Source organism: Diadema antillarum, unplaced genomic scaffold, assembly GCF_040938485.1.
Source record: "Diadema antillarum isolate AM-2024a unplaced genomic scaffold, OU_Dant_1.0 scf00000167, whole genome shotgun sequence".
Taxonomy (NCBI): Eukaryota; Metazoa; Echinodermata; class Echinoidea; order Diadematoida; family Diadematidae; genus Diadema; species Diadema antillarum.
In genome coordinates, this window is record NW_027271056.1 from 1766795 (window position 1) to 1784338 (window position 17544).

Consider the following 17544-nt stretch of genomic DNA (forward strand, 5'->3'; position numbering starts at 1 on the left):
ATTATCCTGTGCTATGAAGAAAAAAAAATAAGGAACCGATCTTTCTGCATTCGCTTAATACGCAAATGTTTGTGGAAACACATTTCTAAAGCTCAAAACTACTGAAGTTGAAATGTATAAAGATTCCCTATGGTACCCAAGGCGATAAGCATTAGAACAATAAACGTATAAAGCAGAAAAGAAAACAATGAACAGATTGACTCTATAGGGAATGTCACGGTAACTGTAAAAGATATGTGTACATGCGTCGTCAGGTATCGTCATGTATCGTCGTAAAATGCTATGTCTTGAATAGCCCGACCAGACGCTATCTGCTGTGCGGCTACCTACAGCGACTGGGCTGTGTGTAGTTATGTCTTGAAATACGTACAGTATGGCATCACAGACGAACTCCTCACTATTCGACGTATGTAATGTTCTTATTTTTCCAGTAAAATCTTCAGTGCGTGTTCGTGGGAACCAAACATGCGATCAATTAAAAATTACCAGAAGAAAAAAAAAAAAAAAAATCGATTCCACACATTGCGACCCTGATGGGACTCGAACCCACAATCTTCAGCTCCGGAGGCTGACACCTTATCCATTAGGCCACAGGGTCTGGCGCCTTGCGCGTGGGTATAAATTATTATAAACTACAGTACACGATATGCAAGCAACCTTCTTGTTGAATGAGGCGAAATGTTTCTGTCGACCAACGTAATGAGTAAATAGTGGGTTTTTTGGTATTTAATGCCTAATTTTTCCCCAAATTTTTGCTAAAACATGGCAAGGGCGAACGCACAGAGTGTACGGCATTTTATGGTTGAGTAAGATCCACGAGATGGCGCTGTATACAAAATTTGTACTGGGAACTTCAATACGAATACACAGTGTGCCTGCGTGGTCTATCCCCTACGTTTACCGGCTCGGACCGGCGACCGGCCGGCCGTACACGCATATTCATGTATGCATATAAGGATCAAAAACAGAAGAACAAGAAAAAGTCCGCGAAAGTCAAACTTTTTCCAACCGCCAGAAGTAAGTGCGCTTGAGACCAAATTTAGTAGTTACTTATACAACATCAAACTTATTTTTCATCGCCTCAGGTAATAATGGTCGCCTGGTTTTATGACCTAGAAGGTGTTCGTTTCAGTAATACTAAGAAAAAGAAACCCGGACCATTGGCACAATCATTTGTGCAGTGCCCTAGTCCCAGTCGTTTGAATTGGTGTATTGCATCGACTTTGCATTCAGTCATGATGTATGATGTAAACTGCACTGTGATCTAATCTAACCGTTAGAAAGCTTCTTACTGTCTAACCCCGTCGCGGGGCGCTGTTACGGTACGTACGTGTATTTGTCCGTATGGGGTCGCTGCTGCGGTTACTTACTGTCCAGAGCTAAATTCTACTAGATATTCAATCAAAATCTAGAAGCATCTAGAACTCTAAAGATCTAGATTCTAGACTTTATGTTATCTGTAGAGTCTAGAACTAGTAGAAGTAGGACGTAGGCCTACCCTATGTCATGAGCTTGGTAAGTTGGGTTTGAGTTGTGTTCTAATCAATGACAGCTTGAACTTTCTAAATTCTATAGTTTCATACACGGCAATCTACAATCAATCAGCATTCCAAGCCAAGCAAGGCAAGGCCAGGCAAGGAGCTCAGCTCAGGAGGCCATGTTGATATGATTTGCTGCCAATTTTGCTGGTGTAAAATTTGCCCTCTGACACTGGAAGGGACATGATGTATGGACGTATGATAGGTGTAGACAGTGTCACTACTACTAAGTGCTAACGACAAACGTAAGTTTTTTTTTTTGTTTTTTTTTTTTTTGTTTTTGTTTTTTGTTGTTGTTGTTGTTGTTGTTGTTGTTGTTTTTTTTTGGGGGGGGGTAATTTACACAAAGCTGGGCATTGTTCTTATACTAGGTAGCCTACCCGTAGCGTAGTGTGATTGATTTGTGTGTCAGTGTAGTATTTACTTGAGACTCTCACCCAAGTTCATCATTGATCATTAGCATTAGTGAGAATGGGCATCCATTTCTGTTTATAATTTCTGTTCTGTTTATAATTTCTGTTCTGTTTATAATTTTATATGTACATCATGCAAGGTACTAGTAGAAGTAGTAGGCTCTGGTAGGCCTATCCACTATCTTCCTCTATTCTCCTCTTTGCAGTGACCTGTGGACCCGTGGAGTATATCCGTCCGGGAAATCCGCTCATGTCACGGGCTCCGTCTCACAAGGCACGCTCCCCCTCATGAGCACCTCTTGGGTACTCAAGAGGCTCCCTCTCCGCAGTACTCATGAGGCCTCCTCTTCACTTCTCATCCATCTCACATCGATATATAATTGGTCGCAAGTTTGCACTGTGATCTTTTGTTACACACACATGTTCACTTTCCATGATGAGAAGAAGAAAAAATTCCATCTATTTGTTTTGACAAAAATCAAGTTGTAATGCTGCCTGTATCATCAACCTGGTCAAAAAAAAAAAAATCGAGTTTTAATCGAAACAAATAGATTGAATTTTTTCTTCTCCTCATCATGGAGAGTGGACATGTGTGTGTTAAAAAAAAAAAAAAAAATCACAGTGCGAACTTGCGACCATTTTTATATCGATGTGAGATGGATGAGAAGTAAAGAGGAGTCCTCATGAGCTCTGTGGGGAAGGAGCCTCTTGAGTACCCCAGAGGTATTCATGAGGGAGAGAGTGCCTTGTGAGACGGAGCCCCCCTCATGAGCAGATTTCCCAGACTGATATGCATATTAAATTTGTTTATGTTATGTGTAGACATCTATTGGGGTTTGTGTCTGTTTGCATATCAAAAAGGCTGGGGTGGGGGGGGGGGATGAAAAGAATGAGAATTTAGAAGAAAAAAAGTCCTTGTAAGAGTGTGCTGTTATTAGTGTTAACTTCGATTGTGCATGTTGCTATGATGTTCAAAGAACACAATAAATGTTGTCATCAAGTTAGCCCATTGAGGATGAGCTGATTTTGATATAAACGTGCATTTCCCATAGACACCTGTGTGAATATACTCGGGACTAGAGGTCTAGACATAAATGGGTTGAAAGAGCAAAAGGCAATTTGATGTGATATGTCTTCTAACCTCTGAAAGAGGATCGTATCACACACACACACACACACACACACACACATACACACAATCATGTTTTGTTTCATAAATACATTTGGCTGAAAATAGAGCCAAAGAAAGTCGTAACTCGTCACTCACTGCTTGATTGACAGTGTTACATGTCTCTTGGTATCTTACACATGTACAAATTGTACCTGTTGCATTGCCACTAATGGCATTGGTAATGCTATAGGCCTACAACGTATATACAGTACTGGATTTCTGGGTGCTAGGGTCCATAGCTTAAGAGTTGGGACCCCAATTAAATGGAAGGGAAAAAAATCTTTCAACCCACATTGATGAATTGGGTATCACTGTTCAGGAAAGAAGTTGGAGATTGTACTTTTGTTTGATAAACATGTTTCTCAGTTGTTTTTTTCTGTAAATTCCTTTTCAGCTCACTATATGCTTCATGACCTTAATGCACGCCCAATGCTGCAATACTTCTGACTTCTTCTGTGTCCTATAATTCCTCACCATGCGCTTCAGGGCTAGACTGACAGATATCAGCAGCATTGAGCAGTTCACAAGTACGTATATGTAACAGTAGATGAAATTATGTAAAAAAAAAAAGAAATTATAAATAACATCGAAGCGTTTTAGAAAAAAGGGAATCGTTTTGTTTCATTGTCCCCGCCGAACGAGTTCGAGCAGGGGACTATGAAACGGGTTCCGTACGTGTGTGTGTCCGTGTGTATGTGTGTGCGTCCGTGTGTGATCAAAATGTTCAATTTACTACTTCTCTGTCATTTATGAGCCAATTTTGATTCTGTTTGCTTTATATGATAGCACTACATGGGAGCTTTGAAACGTCTACACAGAATTTCAGTTGTGACCTTTGACCTTGACCTTTGACCTATAGTACATTTTGCTACAAAATGCTACTCCTTCGCCATTTCTAACCCGATTTCGATTCCGTTTGCTTTATGTGATGGCACTAGGTGAGGGCATCAAAACTTCTACACAGAATTTTGACCTTTGACCTTGATTTTTGACCTATATTGTACATTGGCTACAAAATGCTACTCCTTCGCCATTTCTAACCCGATTTCGATTCCGTTTGCTTTATGTGATGGCACTAGGTGAGGGCTTCAAAACTTCTATCCACACACAGAATTTTGACCTTTGACTTTTTTTACCTTTGTTCTTGAGTTTTAACCTATATTGTACATTTTGCTACAAAATGCTACTTCCGGCGGGGACATATATTACGCACCGCGTAATTTCTACTTTTCATTGTTTAGTGTGATAAAAATGGAAACAAAATAACATTATTTCATGCTGCTTACCTCCTCATCCAGGTGTGAACATATGAGTATGTGATTTGGGGGAGTCATGTGATTGCGATGGGCTCTGTAGGTTATCACATGACTTCAAAACAAAGCAACAAGAATCAGTTAATGCCTCCCACAGTGTATCTGACATCACTCAAGTAATTTCTTTACCTGTTTCAGGTCTGTAGTCTTTAGAAATGCACATACTTATGTGCAAATTAAGGCAAATCCATTTACGAATCTCTTCATCCCTTGTTTGCCGATATATCTTTGGTTTTCCCATGGAACTACAAGGAAATTGACTGCTATAATTTGTGGGCACTCGCACAAATCCCTATGCTGCTGTAATTCCATGCATATTAGAATCAGTTTTGTCAACAATCTGCACTCTGGCCTTCTCTGCATATTCAGTATTTTTTGTATTTTGTGTTCCCTTTGTCATTATATACTAATTTGATGTTACACTTGTGTGCTGAATTTCCATTCCCTTACAAACTTTTCTCCATGCTGCTTATCACGGTACTCTAGAAAACTGTCACAACAACAGATGCACATCTGTTGGATTATCATGATGAAGTCAATACTGTTGATTTATTCACGTAAGGCAGTAATGATTGGCCTTCTCATGTTTTTTCTGATGAACAAAACGATCCCTTCCTTGTTATTTAAAGAACACGGCTCTTTGTGGCAATGTGACACACTGTGACTAAAGTGAAACTGTTTCTCATTTTTAAATTGGTACTCATCTGACTTACTGCAAACCACTGAGAGAACCAAATTTGCATTTGCCATCAAATGCAATAGACTTTACCCAGTTCAGTTGTTGAGTAACAGTTCAAAGCAGTACCATGGATTTAATTTTCATATTGAATCGTCACCGTTGTGTTTGTTGTTGCTTATGTTGTTTTTATGTTGCCTGATTTGATACCTTCAAGCAACGCATAATTTCATACTGTACTCTTCTTCAGCTAATATTGTAAATTAAAATGGTTTCCCTGCAGGAGTCTTTGGTACGATAGCAAAGCTCACCCAGCTATGTGTGTTAAGGATATCCAAAGAGAGAATGTTCTTCATCCTGAATGATAAAGTGGCCAAAGGCAATCTCTGGTGTGAGTTGCAGTCGGTGAGTGGTGTCTGCTGAATTCAGTGCCTTCTTGATAAAATCTCATCAATGTGCATGATTTAGAAGATGATGTGGTAGGCAGTTCTTTAAACGACACAATATCATAATGGGTTGTTAACATGAATTAATGCATTGTGACACAGTACTTTTGCTAAACATTCACAATATGCAAGAAACTGATAACCAGCAATTGAAATGTTTGCTTAAAAAATCATTTTGTCCTCTTATACTTTTAGAAAGTTTGCTAGATGGTCCTCAATTTCTCTATGTATGTGATTCTGAGTGATGGGACATTTAAATTACATATGTGTGGACTGGTTACTATTCAAACTTTGAGCATTTCAGGTGTTTTCAGTGCTCATTTACATGTCACTGTTGATTGCATAATTGTATGATTTATCTGACGTACATTGTATGTATGCTGGATGCAATGGACAAACTAATGAAAGGATTAATTTTTCATGAAATTGTCATGCATTGTTGCCATATGGGGTACTAAAATGGTTAATCGTTTCTAAACTGAAAGAGTTTTATGCAAGTGTAATAATGCATACTTGCTGATGTTAGGTTAACACTCTATACAACTGTTTAGTCATCTGTATGCATTTCCCTACCATAAATCTGCAAGAGTGTGACACAGTCGTAATGCAGAGTAATGGGCGCTTTCTGTGTCATTAATTTTTGGTGCAGTCTGCTCAAGGAAAATGGCACTATGATTGGTTTCCTGTGAAATGCAAAGCTGGTGCTTCTCATTGGGCCACGATATCAGCAGTTCATATTCTGCCTCACCAATTCGGGTATACATGGGTTGAAATGAGACATTGCTCCACTTGATTTGACTTGCTCTCTGTCTGCAGATGAATCTCTGCAGTGAGTACCAGATGGAGGGTGTTGCAGAGGACGCTGATGAGATCTACCTGGAGATCACCCCCGATGACCTTGTGCGTGCCCTGAAGACAGCGCAGAGCGCCAAGTCGGTCAAGATCAAACTCACCAAGAAATTCACCCCTTGCCTCTCTCTTGAAGTAGAACTGGTAAGAGTTCGGACTTTGAAAATGTGACTAGAATATATCACTGATTATAAACAAACAGATATTTGAACCAGAGGGGTGGAAATCTATTCCTGTGGAGTTACGTCCCTAAATCTCCAACACTAGGTGTTATAGCAGCTAAGTAGGTAAGACAGTGGACAGTCAGTCAAGGCACTTTATCCTCATTGCATTGAAAATGTGACTAGAAGAGATCACTGATTATATACAAATTGATACTGCACTAAAGAGATGACAAACAACCAAGAGCATTGCAATCAAAGGCTAATGTGTGAACTTCATTGTGTACAAATATTTGTTTTCCATGTTCAGCCATCGAGGACAGGTCACAGCCGGGTCATCACCCACGACGTCCCAGTGACGGTTATCCCCAAGAGACTGTGGTCAGAATACAAGGAGCCCAAGCTGCCAGACTTTGATGTAAGCTGTAGAGGAAATTGTAGGCTTTCTCCCAGACCGCAATCCATGTGGAGGGCGCTGGCAGCCTCGCGCCGTCACGGCACCTGGGTAGCCTTTTGCAGGAAGAGGTCTCCTGTGGATGGAAGAGAATAAATCCTCTATCAGACACTTTCAGATAACTCATTTCATTGATATTTCTTGAGCCACAAGTCAGAGTCAAACTGACATCTCAATGCTGCCAAAGCAGACAAGTATGTTTGTGCCAGAGTCTCACATTTACTCTAAACATCGAGCAAGCAACAGAGATGTGAGAAAATTCAGTTAAACTTGGGTAGAAGGTGAACTCTGACACCTCAGACTTACTTGTAAGGGGGCTTATTGAATGAGAGATTTACAACTTTTTAGATTGACAGTACCAAATGAATCATCTGCACCAACAAAATGGTAGACAGAGAAGATAGGGTATTCTGGAAATGAAAAGTTTTGCACTCAGAATCAGGTAAGATGAATTTCATGTCTCGTCAATTTTGCGGACGGTCATGACAATTAGGCAAGCACTTCAAACAGCTTACTGCTGCCACGGCGGCTAAAGGTTTTGGCAGCACATGCTACGGTAAAAGGTAAATGGTCTGCATCATGACGGCAGATTCACTTGTGCTACAGGACTAGCCAACATGAAGACAACTACAAATAACATAGCAGATATTCCCCTACAGTATACCTACCTTGAAATAAAAAATGTGAAATGATATAACATATAACAAGCAAGATATTTGCACACTTCTATTTTCGCGTGAGTTTCATGTTGCACAAAAAAATTTTAGATTGGAGAAGTAAGTGGCAGGGAAACACACATCCCTTTAGATCTTAGTTACTTTTGTCTTTTGTAAATCTGTTCCACCTTTCTTTTTTTGAAAATGTGAGAGTTAACAGCTGTGTTCATGCTTCTACATGTACAAGAGCTCTAGCTCAGTTGCATGTAGAGTATTTCATGTCACGTATCAAAATGACTTACCTTACCACTGACTTGTATCCATGTTATCTATAGACTTCCTTACAATATTTACATTCATTAGGTGTATGCTATTCTTTGGCGAAGATTAAGTGTTGTTTTGGGGCACACATGCTTTTCAATAAGGCCAAAAAAAAAAATTGTTTGTTTGCCCTTAATTGTCAAAACCAAAGAGGGTCAATAGGTCGTTCTTTTTTTTTTTTTTTTAATACAGGGTACCCTTTTTTCCATGTCGATGCACTCAGAACTCCAAGGGATTCATTCAAATTTACGTCTTGCCAGGGCCAGGTACGCGAGGCAGAAACACTCACTGACAAACACTTATAACATTCATCTTTGTTAAATTTTTAAAACAGCTCCAAAAAAGTACCTTCCAGTGAGATGCTGGCAACTGAACTCCAAACAGTTTTGGTGCCATGACAGCTGGTAACGGATGCTGCAAAAGTAGCCATCTTGGCAGTCGCGCTGGAGCGCTGTGCTGCGGCCGGTACGGTAGCTAGCAAAGACGCTTAACTTATAAGACACAAAAGTGCGCGCTAATCCTGTACAAAACAAATGGACAGCGCGCGGTCCTCAAGTGTATTACGCACATCACCTGAGACCACAGTACCTAACTTCAAAGATAGCGCATCTCAGGTGATGTGCGTCTTTGCCAGAGACGCGCTGTCTCTGAAGTTGTTGTTGTTTATCAAGCGTCTTTAAGGGAGTGTAGCTTGAACTCTATTGTGAGATCATGTTGTTGCCAAATTTCTACCTCCACGAAATAATCCTTATTACTTTAAAATCTCATTCTTCAAAATAATCCCCTTAATCGATAAAAAGCTACGACTATAATTTTAAAATCTTTTTAAGATAATAAAAATACCACTACCTTTGGAAATGAATGATGTTTCTAGGTGTACTGAGTTTGTACTTAACTCTCTTTTGTATCGTCATGTAGGGTAGCCATTTTGTGTCCATTTCTATCGCGCGCCTTCGTATCTTGTTATCTCTACTTACCAAAGAGATTTTCCCCAGTGAGGAGAAAAATCTCTTTGCTACTTACTAATCTTTGGTAGCTAGCTAGCTAGCGCACTATCTATGGCGCATATGCATGCATTTATTGGATTTCGTGCACATGCGTGCACGCACGTGAGCCAAAAAGGTAGCTAGCATGCAATGCATGCTATAAAACGTAGCCTGCGGCCCCGCGCGGCCCGAACACAATGAGATGAAAAAAAAAACATTTTTAGACTTTTTTTTCATTCTTTCTTTAGCTTAAAATGGATAATTTTGGGTTTAAAACCGTTCACAAATTTGTAGAAGATGAAATTTGTGGAAAAAAATAAACTTGAAAGAGCAAAAGAAAAAAAAAAAAAAAACGCGACCCGAAATTTCTGTGATTTTCAGTCGGTCGCGAAGGGCAAACAAAGCAATTTTTTTTTTTTGGCCTAATGATGGAAACTTCCTATTGTTAATAATGGTTTATTTTTTCCTTCACAGATAACCATATGCATGCCACCCTTGAAAGTGCTCAGAACTGTTACAGAGAGGATGAAGAACCTAGGAAGTTACCTGGTGAGAACTTCTATCAAGTCTATCTTTTTGTTATTTCATTCCCTCAATATCAACTTACTCGGGGAATGAAGATAAAGACGATTAGGCTGATGTTAGGTTATTGTTGGCTGTGTATGAAGTACAGATAGTGCAGCATTTTAATGATGATAACATTCAACCTGTAAGACCCTTTGATCATCAAGGCAACCAAATATGCCTTATTTGATTCATATACAGACCATAACATTCAGACAAGAATTAGAAAAGCTTACAAAGAGTACTATTTGCCATACGAGAACAGAATTAATTGTTGATACATCATGGAGATCTCAATATACCCCCCAACAGTTGGAACAAACCTTGATCAGAATATTTAGGACTTGCAGGTGCCATTCCAACATGAAATTACATCTGTCAATCCCTGAAAGAGACCTGAAAATAACATCTTGTTGGCCCCTACTGGCATAGGACCTGGAAGTGATATTAAAGATATGGGCCGAAGGCACTGTGAGAAAGTCATATTAGTTCTTATGGTCCAGTGGTGATCCAGACAGGTTTTACTCTGACTGACCAATGGGAGTGATTCTCACATTGCTGTTGTCCATGCATCAGGAGCTGTCGGCCAATCAGAGCGGCGACATGAGACTCAGGGTGGAGAGCGAGCAGGTGACGGTATCCACTCATTTCCGGGACCTGGAGAATCCGGAATGGGGTAAGCTTTGTTCCCCCCCCCCCCCCCCCCCAAGACTCGCACTTGTGGCGATGCTGTGGTCTAGTGGATTGCACGCCACACTCTCATGAGGAGGTCTAGGGTTCAAACCTTGCCTCAGCATTCGTGGCCTTGGGCAAGACGCTTTATCCACAATGCTCCTCTGTACCTTTGTGTATGAGTCATTACCTCTTTGGGAGCTGATGAAGTGGTTGGATTTGATGCTTTCAAGTGACCAAAATGCCTCCTTTTGAGCAGCATGAGTGCACTGCAGGTTCAGTTTTGTTATGCCTCCGCCACGAAGTGGTGCCCGAGGCATTATGTTTTCGGGTTGTCCGTCCGTCCATCCGTCCATAATGAATTTTGTGGACAGGGTAACTATCAAAACCTTTTGAGGTATCCTAATGAAACTTGGCATGTATGTGTATTAGGAGGTGAAGTTGTGCCTATCAACTTTTGGGTGCACATGCTCAAGGTCAAAGGTCAAAAGGTCAAGGTCAAATGCTTAAAATTTCACTTTTCCCCCCCATATCTATGCAATGCCTGAAGATATTTTCTTGAAACTTAGTGTATACATGTATTACCCAATTAAGATTCTCTGGTGAAAGTTTGGGGTCATGAGGTCAAAAGGTCAAAAGGTCAAGTAAAATGTTAAAATTGCACTTTTTTCTGTGTATCTTGGAAATTGTTCAAGGTATCTTTATGGAACAATGTATATGCATGTACTGACTGGCAGTGGTTATCTAGGGAATTTGGGGTTCATGTGGTCAAAGGTCAAGGGCAATACTTCAAAATTTTACTATTTTACTTATATTTATGCAATGCCAGCAGGATTATTTTTTTAAAAAACTTGATGTATGCATGTATAACCCACTAGAGATTCTCTGGGATTTTCTTTTTTTTTGCCAAGAAGGTCAAAGGTCAAAAGGTCAAAGATCAAGTGAAAGTGCTGAACTTACTTCTTTCTCCATATCTCGGAAGTGGCTCAAGTTATCTTTAAACTTAGTACATATTTATGTATGTTCTGCCTGACATTGATTCTCTTATGAATCAAAGGCCAGATGAAAATGATAACAATTTACTGTTCAATACAGAAATTGCACTTTTTCTCCATACAATTTATACCTTGACAATTACTCAAGTGCGTAAACTTATGAAAGGGTCAAAGTCGAAATTAAAGTTCTTAAATCCCCAAATACATGCTCTCCTATTCATCCAATTAAACATAGGTCAAGGAAGGTGAACATTCGAAACATTTGTGACAAACATGTCATTTTAATATTTTGCCAATTTTGTGAAAATGTAATCACACATTGTCCACATGTACTGTAGACCTATTAGGAGAATCGTGCATTATGGCGGAGGCATACCAGTCGCCATAGCGACATTTCTAGTTTTATTTTTATTTTTTTTTTGAGTTGGTTAGTAATATGCTATAGATTGCTTTGAACTCCATGATGCAGTGGAAAGGCACACAATATAAGAAATATGTACTTTCATGATAATTGTTATCATTATCATATTTCTGCTATTACAGCATGTTTAGACCATAATTTGTAATGCAAAATTTGTATTTTCAAACTGGTGCTTTTTTAACGTCATCCTTATAGGGTCACCTTGAATTCAGTTTCACTGTAATTTTGATATGATGCCATGATAATGAAGAACAGCTTATCGCTAAAATGATTACAACCATTTTTAACAGTAGTATAGGGAATGACTTGAAAGACCTTTCTTGGTAGGGACTACAAAATTAGTTTCTTCAATGTTGTGCTTGCATGTTTGCTGCTCTGCCTCCAGAGGGCGCCGATTCCCAGTCAAGCCAAACGGACCCCTCTGGCTTGGTAGGGGCTAAGGTTGACATCAGAAAGTTCATCCACTTCTTGTCTGGACAGCAGCTGAATCCATCCAGGATTGTATGCAGTAAGTATGGATTGATATCCATCATTTGTTTTTGATCTAAAGTTGATCAAGTGGTCGGCTTTGTTAGCATCATCATGGTTTACAAGGTACATACTTTTTAAACATTGTGTGCCTAGAAGGGAATTTCACATTTTTGCTTCCCAACAAGTTTTCAATAAGGAATTTTTCTGTATTGAAAAAAGAAAGAAAAAGAAAAAAAAATATATACAATGAAGTACTGTTTATTGTTGCTGTTTTTTGTGTATGTGGTTTTTTTGTCGAGCCCACCGGAGGTGCGGGGAAACTAAGGGATCGCCTGTGGCGTCTGTCCGTCCGTCGTCTGTCCATCGTCCGTCCGTCCATTGTCCGTCCGTCTGTAACGCTACAAAAACTTGAATAACTCTCTACTGAGGACTTTAAAGGACAAGTTCACCTTCATAAACATAAGGATTGAGAGAATGCAACAATATTAGTAGAACACATCAGTGAAAGTTTGAGGAAAATTGGATAATCGATGCAAAAGTTATGAATTTTTAAAATTTTTGTGTTGGAACCGCTGGATGAGGAGACTACTACAGCTTGTGAGTCATATGCGTACAACAGTATAAAGAAAATGTAAAAGAAAATTCAACATATTTTCACTTTTTTCGCATAATAAAAGAGCACTTGACTTGCCTCTTTCTAAAGGCAGGGGAAATAATATTACTCATAACATTTGTCGGTAACGAGTCAGAGGAATGTGTACTTTTCTCAAAAGATGGAATTTTGTGAAATTCTCTTTATATTTTCCTTATATTGTTGTACGCACGTGACATCTAAGTTATTCATACACTGCAGTAGTCTTCTCATCCAGCGGTTACTGCACAAAAACTTCAAAAATTCATAACTTTTGAACGGAATGTCTGAATTTCCTCAAACTTTCAATGATGTGTTCTACTAATATTGCTACATTCTCTCAATCCTTATGTTTATGAAGGTGAACTTGTCCTTTAATTTCAATCAAACTTGGAGGGAAGAGTGGTTATACAAAATTACACATTTTACCAAACATGAAGGTCACCACAAGGTCAAAGGTCATAGGTGGGGTCAATGAACTTCTGGGATTTAGAAAAACATTAATTTCTTCTACACGAATGGGCGAGACACATTTTGGCACTTGCCTTGTTTTTTTTGGGGGGGGGGGTTTGTTGGTTTTTTGCTTCTGTTTTTTGATGATGGTCATCGAAAACAAAATACTGAATCAGGATCTTGTTTGGAAGACAACTGGTTGTCAATGCTCAAGCAGAATGGACAAACGATTTGATTACATGCATGCATTTATATCCAATACATTTCCTGTATCCACATGAATTTTATTCGGTAGTTCAGAGATGCGGAATAACCAGTGTCTTGGGTTTTGTCTTGTACACATATGTGACCGTGCACCTCAAAACAAACAAAAAGTCGCCAGACATGAATTTTTAGTTAAGACCATATTCTGAAAGAGCAGACCTTAAGCTTAAAAATGATGTATAACTCAAATCAAATGGACTCTCCTAACCTATTTAAATATTTGAAAGAAAGCACAAACTCAGGAAAAGTGTGAACTGAGAAAAGAAGCTCTGAAGTACAGTGTCTATTCAAGCGCTTAATCTTTACCAAACCGTGCTGGCTGTGCGATGAATGGGACAAAAAACAGGAAGTAAACCACCAGCGTAACAACAATGAAGGAATTATCAAATTAAACTGAAATTAAGTATGCCTCATTAGTACATTCTGTCCACAATTAGTGCCAACTTTCAAAGCAGTAGCACTATCCTTTCAAAAGTTATTAGAGTTGAAAGTGAAGAGTGTGGACAAGGTTTTTCAGAAATGAAAAAGGGATTCTAAAGACACACCTAATCACACTATTCTACCAAAAATGTTTGAGATAAACTGCTAAAAAAACACACTTTCCTGCCTGTTTTATGATACATAATTTTAGCATAATGTAAAAGAAGACCCGCTCTTTCAGAAAATATGAAAAAGTCAAGTTCGGCTAGGTTGACCCATTTCACTTATTTTCAGTCCTCACGCAAAATCAGTCTGTGCGACTTTATGTTCGTTTTGAGGTGCACAGTCACATATGTCATGTGGATTTATAGTGTTTTATGACCTCAAAAAGTCCCAGATGTAACCTGTTTATAATCTCTTTAATAGTTATTGCTAAGTTGGACACATGTATAGTCTGAGGATATTTCCTCACTTCCTATTTGGAATTTCTGTTTCTCCTTTGCAGGTATCGTAGACAATCGAATCATCCATTTCTTTCTGCTGCATGAGGATCTCTCCATTCAGTACAGCATGCCTGTCATCTATTCATGAGGATCAGGGCCAAAGGAGACAGATGGAGGTATTGAAAGGCACTGCCCACTGGAGGGAGTTACTGGTACTTTACAAAGATGGCCAAGACATCATGGCAAGACAGTATCATTTTGTGTGCCGGGAAATGGCCACCATGATGCAAACTCCTGATGTGTCCATCTAGAGGAACCATTGCGTGTGTTTTATCTGTTGGATGTGTCATTGGAACACCCAGCCTGGTTTCTGTCCATCTTCACGCTCTACCTGGATTGGATTGTTGTAGGAAAAATGTCCGAGGGTATCAGACATCTCTGTGTACGTTTCATCATGACTGCTAATGCGTCATCAATAAGTGGGTTATGCCTTCTTCCCGCTAGGGTCTTGAGGTTGTCACAGTACATGAGAAGCATTGCCTGTAGGATGTGTCAGATATTTGCAGATACTTTTGCTGTGGCCTAGTGGACTGTGCAATCATGATATCCAGGGTTCAAGCCCCATAATGGCAACTGCATCCTTCAGTAAAGTGCTATATTCGTAGCACTCCTCTGTAAGCAGGTGTATAAATGGGTGCCATACAGGAAACTGAATGCCAGTGTTGGTTGGAATTAGGATGTTTGTTGCATAGCTGCCTTGGCAGCCTGGCTCCACTGCCCCTGAAGCACTTTTAGCACCATGACATGATCAAGAAAAGCACAACATGAAAGCAAAGTATGGCCCGATCTCGGTCATCCAGCCATTGCTTTTCCAGATCTCTTCGTTATCTGAACATATCCACTCCTATTCCATTTCATTTCCACATTATTTTAATTATGAAACATCGCAATTATTATGTGATTCGTCATAGTGAATAGAAAATTGACCACGCCCTATGTTCCTCAACACAACTTGCTTAAAAGTTTCATGCTTGAGCATCTCTCACATATCTGGCTCTATCACTTTAACGGATGGGTGCCAGTCCTGACAAGGTTTGGTATCTGAGGTTGGACAGTAGTATTCTTGTTCTTATGACAATCATTAGCACTTAATTTTAGAACTGTGGGCAGCATGCCAAGGGAACTAAAATCTTGCAGATTCACAAATAACACACTATTTTTTCAAGCCTTAAAACCATTGTATAGGCCTACCATTTCGTGATTGAATGAGAGGTAATAGCTGTTTTAATGGAGAGGATTTAAATTGAAAAAGCATAAAGAATGTTGACATCTTCATTAGATACCAAAGAGCTGAAACACATGTGAAAGTTAATCAGTTAATCATATACAAACTGTATGTTCTCTTTCAGACATTCCATTTGAATCTTCTTCTCCTAGGATTAGTGATAGCTAGTTCATAAGAGCAAGGTCTATGAACAACTGGATTGAATGGATTTGAAATAACTTGACATGACCTCTTAAGAGACATGAAAATTTTAGCAATACTGTAAAAGTGGATATTTTTGCTCTCAACCAGATAAGATTAATTTCTTAATCTTGCAGAATCAAGACAGTAATCACTGAAACATATGGCAAGCAAAATGCTTGTGTGCCTTTATGTTTGTGATAGTTTCTGGTTGCACGAAATGCGCAAAAATTTCCACATCAATAAAATGTCCACTTTTACAGTAGATAAGTTATTGCTGTGTTGACTGAAATCTAATGAAAGTTAAAGGACAAGTCCACCTTCATAGACATGTGGGTTGAGTGAATGCAGCAATATTAGTAGAACACATCAGTGAGAGTTTGAGCAAAATCAGACAATCCGTTCAAAAGTTATGAATTTTTGAAGTTTCTGCTCAGTCACAGCTGGATGAAAAGACTACTATAGCTTGTGATGTCACATGAGTAGAACGATATAAAGAAAAAATAAAGAAAATTCAACATATTTCCATTTTTCTCATATAACAAAAGAACACTCGACTTCTCTCTTTCAGAAGGCAGTGGAAATAATATTAGCCTTAACATACGTCAGTAGCAAGTTGGAGAAATGTGCGCTTTATTAAAATAGTAAAGTTTTGTGAAATTCTCTTTTTATTTTCCTTATATAGTTGTACGCATGTGACATCATACACTGTAGTAGTCTTCTCTTCCAGCAGTGACTACGCAGATACTTAAAGTATTCATAACTTTTGAATGGATTGTCCAATTTTCCTCAAACTTTCACTGATGTGTTCTACTAATATTGCTGCATTCTCTCAATCCTTATGTATATGAAGGTGGACTTGTCCTTTAAGGAAGCCATCACAACATGTACCTATCTTGTTTTTGTTTATGTCTGCAACTAGCTGTATAAACTTATTGAAAAAGAAATATGTATGTATTCCTTTGATACTCTCTCTGTCTATGTATGTATCTACAATGTATCTCTTTTTCTGTCTCTTTTTCTCTGTCATGCCTATTTGTGTAGAACTGGCTGAAGCAGTACTCATCTACAATTTCTTGTATAATCGATTCATATTGGCCTGGCACCTGTAATGTTATGTGGAGTTACACAGTGAAATTCAGTAGCATACTGTAAAAGTGAATATTGTTGCTTCGGGTGATTTTTTGCACTCGGCTGGATAAGATGAATTTCACATGTTTTTGATTCGTTAGAATCAAGACATTCTTTAGTGAAATATATGATGTGCAAAAGTATTTGTGTTTTTTATTTTCGCGCTGGTTTTTGGTGGCACGAAATGCGCAAAACTTTCTATACCGCAAAAATATTAGAGTGCATGATGAATGATGAGGTATTATGAATACAAGCAGATAGGCTGTGTTGAGCCTTGAGGTCAAAGGTCATGCACTGAGGTCACAGTGACATGAGTAGCAAGTGGTTTAAATACGTGTGAGCTCAGGTGACATAGGGTCTAATGCAAGACACCATTAACTTGATCAAGTCAAATGTTTTAGGATTATCAATCAAGTCTGTACCCTGTATAATCCATGCTGGGAACAGAAAAAAAAAAAATGAACAGAGATGATCCAAGACTAGATTATAGATATGGCAAAGGTTGGGGTTCCGCTTTGGCTGGTAAGATTATGCAGACATAACAGCCTTATTGCTTGTATGTGACAAAAGTTAGTCAGTGGCATTTGGATAAGTTATCACAAGTAAATATAATAAATTATGCTGTTAATA

At 38.9% G+C, this 17544-nt stretch overlaps 1 protein-coding gene and 1 non-coding gene across 2 annotated transcripts; one reads left to right on the forward strand and one right to left on the reverse strand.

Annotated features, from left to right (window-relative positions):
• Positions 1-525: 525 nt before the first annotated feature.
• Trnar-ccg (transfer RNA arginine (anticodon CCG)) lies at positions 526-598 on the reverse strand. Its single transcript has one exon. It is a non-coding gene; the product is annotated as a tRNA-Arg (tRNA).
• Positions 599-959: 361 nt separating this feature from the next.
• LOC139722533 (checkpoint protein HUS1-like) lies at positions 960-14489 on the forward strand. The gene is made up of 9 exons (XM_071633821.1): positions 960-1017; positions 3517-3649; positions 5395-5516; positions 6374-6550; positions 6878-6985; positions 9459-9533; positions 10125-10224; positions 12022-12144; positions 14381-14489. The coding sequence occupies exons 2-9, from the start codon at positions 3598-3600 to the stop codon at positions 14464-14466; spliced, it is 843 nt and encodes a 280-aa protein (XP_071489922.1). The 5' UTR covers positions 960-1017; positions 3517-3597; the 3' UTR covers positions 14467-14489.
• The last annotated feature ends 3055 nt before the right edge of the window (positions 14490-17544 follow it).